The 4,845-nt window shown below is 39.3% G+C and overlaps 1 protein-coding gene across 1 annotated transcript; it reads left to right on the forward strand.

Moving 5' to 3' along the window:
- The first annotated feature begins 1,481 nt into the window (after window positions 1-1,481).
- LOC112829401 (large ribosomal subunit protein eL14-like) lies at window positions 1,482-2,093 on the forward strand. The gene has a single exon (XM_073904915.1). The coding sequence runs from the start codon at window positions 1,482-1,484 to the stop codon at window positions 2,091-2,093; it is 612 nt and encodes a 203-aa protein (XP_073761016.1).
- The last annotated feature ends 2,752 nt before the right edge of the window (window positions 2,094-4,845 follow it).

A 4,845-nucleotide genomic window follows, 5' to 3' on the forward strand; every position in this document is an offset into this window, starting at 1 on the left:
AGTTTCTTTGACATCAGCCATAGCAATTTCTTTTTGATAGGTCCCTTGAAGCAAGGTAAGAAAAATAAAAAATAAACTATTGGGACTACATCAAAACAAAAAGCTTCTGCACAGCAAAGGAAACAATCAACAAAACTAAAAGGCAACCTCCTGAATGGAAGAAGATATTTGCAAATGACATACCCAATAAAGGGTTAGCATCCAAAATATATAAAGAACTTATAAAACTCAACACCCAAAAAATGAATAACCCACTTAAAAATGGGCAGAAGTGGGTGCCTGGGGGCTAAGTTGGTTGAGCGTCTGACTCTTGGTTTCGGCTTAGGTCATAATCTCATGGGTTGTGGATCAAGCTCCATGTCAGACTCTGTGCTCAGCAGGGAGGCTGCTTGAAAGATTCCCTCCCTCTGCCCCTCCCTACTTTCTCTCTCAAATAAATAAAAAAATAAATAAATAAATCATTTTTTAAAATGGGCAGAAGACATGAATAGACGTTTTTCCAAAGAAGACATACAGGTGACCAACGGACACATGAAAAGATGCTCAACATTGCTCATCATCAGGGAAATACAAATCAAACCACAATGACATATGACCTCACACCTGTCAGAATGGCTAAAATCAACAACATAAGAAACAACAGGTGTTGGTGAGGATGTGGAGAAAGGGGAACCCTCATACACTGTTGGTGGAAATGCAAACTGATACAGTCACTCTGGAAAACAGCATGAAGTTTCCTCAAAAAGTTAAAAATAGAACCACCCTACCATTTAGCAACTGCACTACTAGGTATTTACCCAAAGAACACAAAAACACTAATTCAAAGGGATACATGCACCCCAATGTCCCAATGTTCATAGCAGCACTATCTACAACAGCCAAATTACAGAAACAGCCCAACTGTCCATTGACGACTGAATGGATAAAGAAGAGGTGGTGTGTGTGTGTGTGTGTGTGTGTGTGTGTGTGTGTGTGTGTGTGTGTAATGGAATAGTACTCAGCCATAAAAAAGGATGAAAGCTTGCCATTTACTATGACATGGATGGAACTAGAGAGTATTATGCTAAGCAAAGTCAATCTGAGAAAGACAAATACCGTATGCTTTCACTCATATGTGGAATTTAAGAAACAAAACAAATAAGCCAAGGAGGAAAAAGAGAGAGAGAGAGGCAAATGAAAAACAGACTCGGAAAACAGAGTCTTAACTATAGAGAACAAACTGATGGTTACCAGAGGGGAGGTAGGTGGGGGGATGGGTGAAATAGGTGCTGGGGATTGAGGAGGGCACTTGCTGTGATGAGCACTGGGTTTTGTATGGAAGTGTTGAATCGCTATATTGTACACCAGAAACTAATATTACACTGTATGTTAACTAACTGGAATTTAAATAAAAACTTAAAAAGAATAAAGTAAAAACTGACAAAATTATAAAAGAGACATGTGCACAGTAGGGAATGTCTTCTTCCTTCTCCCCTGCCAACATGGTTTTTAGGTGCTTCATGGAGGTTGGCTGGGTGACCTACAACTCCTTTGGGCCTCCTACAGGGAAGCTGGTCAGGATTGTAAATGTTACTGCTCAGAACAGGGCTTTGGCTGATGGACCTTGCACTCAGGTAAGAAGACAGGCTATGCCTTTCAAATCCATGCAGCTCACTGACTTCATCCTCAACTTCCCACACAGTGCCGGCCAGAAGTATGTCCGACAAGCGTGGCAGAAGGCAGGTATCCTTACAAAATGGGCAGCCACAAGATGGGCCACATGGATTGAAGCCAGAGAAAGAAAAACCAAGATGACAGATTTTGATCATTATAAAGTCATGAAGGTAAAGAAAACAAGGAACAACAGAATAATCAAGCTCCATGTCAGGAAGCTGCAAAAAGCAGCTCTCCTGAACGTTCCTCCCAAAAAAGCACCTGCTGCTAAGGGTCCCACTGAGGCAGCTGCAAAATTTCCAGCAAAAAAGATGGCTGCTGCAGACAAGAAGGCTCCAGCCCAGAAGGATCCCCACCCCCAAAAGCTGCAGGCCAGAATGCAGCGCCTGCAAAGTCTCAGGAAGGTCAGAAAGCTCCAGCCCAGAAATCACCTGCTCTGAAGGCATCTGGCAAGGAAGCATAAAACCATAAGAGGCTATTATAAATAAGTAATAAAAGTTCTTTTCCTTTTGTATACATAAGAAAAAACTGACAAAATTACAAAATGAAAATAAAATGAAGTATTTGGAGATGAAGGACACTCATGTGAAAAATGCATAATTAACAATTAAGACCCATTGCAAACCTCAGGATAAAATCTGTGTTTTATTGTACTTACAATTCCTAACAATCTTGTATTTTAACTGGAAACAATTTAGTGGTTTTCTCAAGATTACAGAGCCAAGAAGTAAAGGAAATGAAATTCAAATGTAGATCCATCTGATTCCAAAGGGCATGCTTTCTCTTCATGCCACCACATATAATGCCTGCTCTCTCAGCATTCTGAGATGAAACCTCTCAACTGAAGGCAAGTAGAAATATATATAGCCCTCCTAATAAAATATTAATTTTCCATTAAAGCGTCATGGTGAGGAGCATTTTTTATATTTTCACACACGTTTGTGAACATGCACACACACTCCCAAGAAGCCCCACATTTTCTAGGAATATAAGATTTAATCTGTTTTGAACTTACTTCTTAGCCTTATCTCTCCTTCCCTGCACCCCCATACACTCCATATACTATGAATTATTTACATGCCATGTTGACTGAAGTTTACATATACTTTTCTTTCTGCTCAAAATACCATTCCTCGGGTGCCCCCATTTTTGTCTAATCATTTCAAGGGAAGTGGCTCAGTTCAAACTTCCCTTAATTAGACCTGAACAGTGAATGAACTCAACACTCTTATCTTACAGACTTCTGAAATATCCAGTGTCTACCTCTAACACAGGACATTTCAGTCTGGATTACATTGGTGGTGCACTTCTTTCTGCCACTAAAGGGCAAATGATTCGAGTCCAGGGACTGTATCTATTTGTCTTTAAACTTCAGTCCCTACCAGTTCCTGGAATATATTAAATACCCAATAAATACCTATTGATGAATAAAACAATCAATCATTCAGAAGTTTGGAAAACTAAAACATTTTCCCCAAAGTCTAATAAACCTAAGTTAGTGTATGATAGGATGTTCTGGTTAAACAAATAATTTCCTTGAAAGATTATCTATGGAATAAGTATTATCAAAGAACCACGTAATCATTTAATTTTTCCTTGATGAAATAATTTTGGGCATTATAATGGGGACATCACAGGCTCTTATTGGTTGTCATCAGTAAGCATGCTTCAACATCATTTAATAAAGAGATCTGGTTAGTGTGTCAAATGCCAAGGAACTTATTACATAGCGGTGTCACTGTTTTGATTCCAAATATTGATCCAACAGTATTTCTAAACCTAGAGGAAAAAGCTTATTTTGAAAGAAACTGTAGAAACTATATTCAGTAATTTTCTGGATATCTTAATCTTCTGCAACTGTCACATTGACGCACTGACCTTGACAAGTATGTAACCAACATTAAAGTTGTCCTAGGTAAAAACTCATGCTTGGAGGCTAAGCCAATGACCTCCTGCCTATGCATTCACAATTTACCTGTTCTATTTTTAATATCCATGTCCTGTTCTTGGTTTGATATCCTGACTTGATATCCTATCTTGCCTTTTCACATTATTTATCCTTTCAGACTCTGTCCCTGACATTTAGGACTTCAGTGATCAGGAGGGTTTGGGCTGTAGCCCCTCCTTAACTTTTACCACTCCCTATTGCCTGTGGTGGGGACTCTACTTCAGCTCCCAGTGGACTTGTCTTTGCCTGGGCTGCTCCCACCTTCCCCCAGGCAGAGTGGGAGAGTTAGAGGAATTAGACAAAATTCTGATAAGTTTGTTATTCCTCTTTGCCATCACAAATGTACAACCAGTGCTTTATGATAAGGACCCAGTTGATGCTTGGCCAAGTTTGAACAACAGGCAATTGACCGGGGACTTTGCGTGGGGAAAAACAGTTCTCAGCATTTCCTGAATTCTGATCCTTACATTGAATATTGTGTGTGTGCACTGGCAACACAGTTCTCTTTTGGGTCTTAATGTCACTGTCTATAAAACTGATTATAAGAACAGTTATCTCCTAAAAAAGTAGATACCCAGATCAACGTTTGTTTGTGAAGAGTTTCACTAGAGTTAAAAAGGCCCCTATCAACTAAACTGATGGATTTCTCCCATTTCACTTGGTGGGATACCAGGAAATCTTGATGGGATTTTAGTCTGTCATGTGTGTATGTGTGTAATGCACCGAATGTTTATATATTAAATTATGTCATTTGAACCAGACATAATTTTTAGTAGAAAATAATGACTTTATTACATGTCTGCCATAAAGTCACAAGCTTGGGTGTCCTAGGGTTGGGAGTGGGGGGCAGACAAGCAGTTAAAGCAAGCATGAATTTCCATTTCTCAGTTTTCCTACATGCTCGTTCCTCAATCATTCCTTTTTTCCAAGACAGGCTGTAGAAAGTATCAAATATCAAGAAATATATATGGAAGACATTTTAAAATTTGAGCCAATACTAGTCTCAGAAAATTGTTGCTCACTTTGGAAGCAGAATGCTCTAGCTTGGTTCGAGGAGCTCCTAATCTCCATACCAGCATAGTTTCAAAACCACTGTGCTCACATTTCAAGAGCAGCCTCTAAAGCAACTGTTCCCCCTACATTTTTCCTTAAAATGAACTGTAAGTTAAAATAAGGTGGTTTTGCCCCGGATTGGGATTGAGATGCCAATATTTCCAAAGAGAATGAATCCAGAGGTTAGCATA

Source organism: Callorhinus ursinus, unplaced genomic scaffold (assembly GCF_003265705.2).
Source record: "Callorhinus ursinus isolate GAN/ISIS: 27379988/994484 unplaced genomic scaffold, GSC_fseal_2.0 scaffold21, whole genome shotgun sequence".
Lineage (NCBI taxonomy): Eukaryota > Metazoa > Chordata > Mammalia > Carnivora > Otariidae > Callorhinus > Callorhinus ursinus.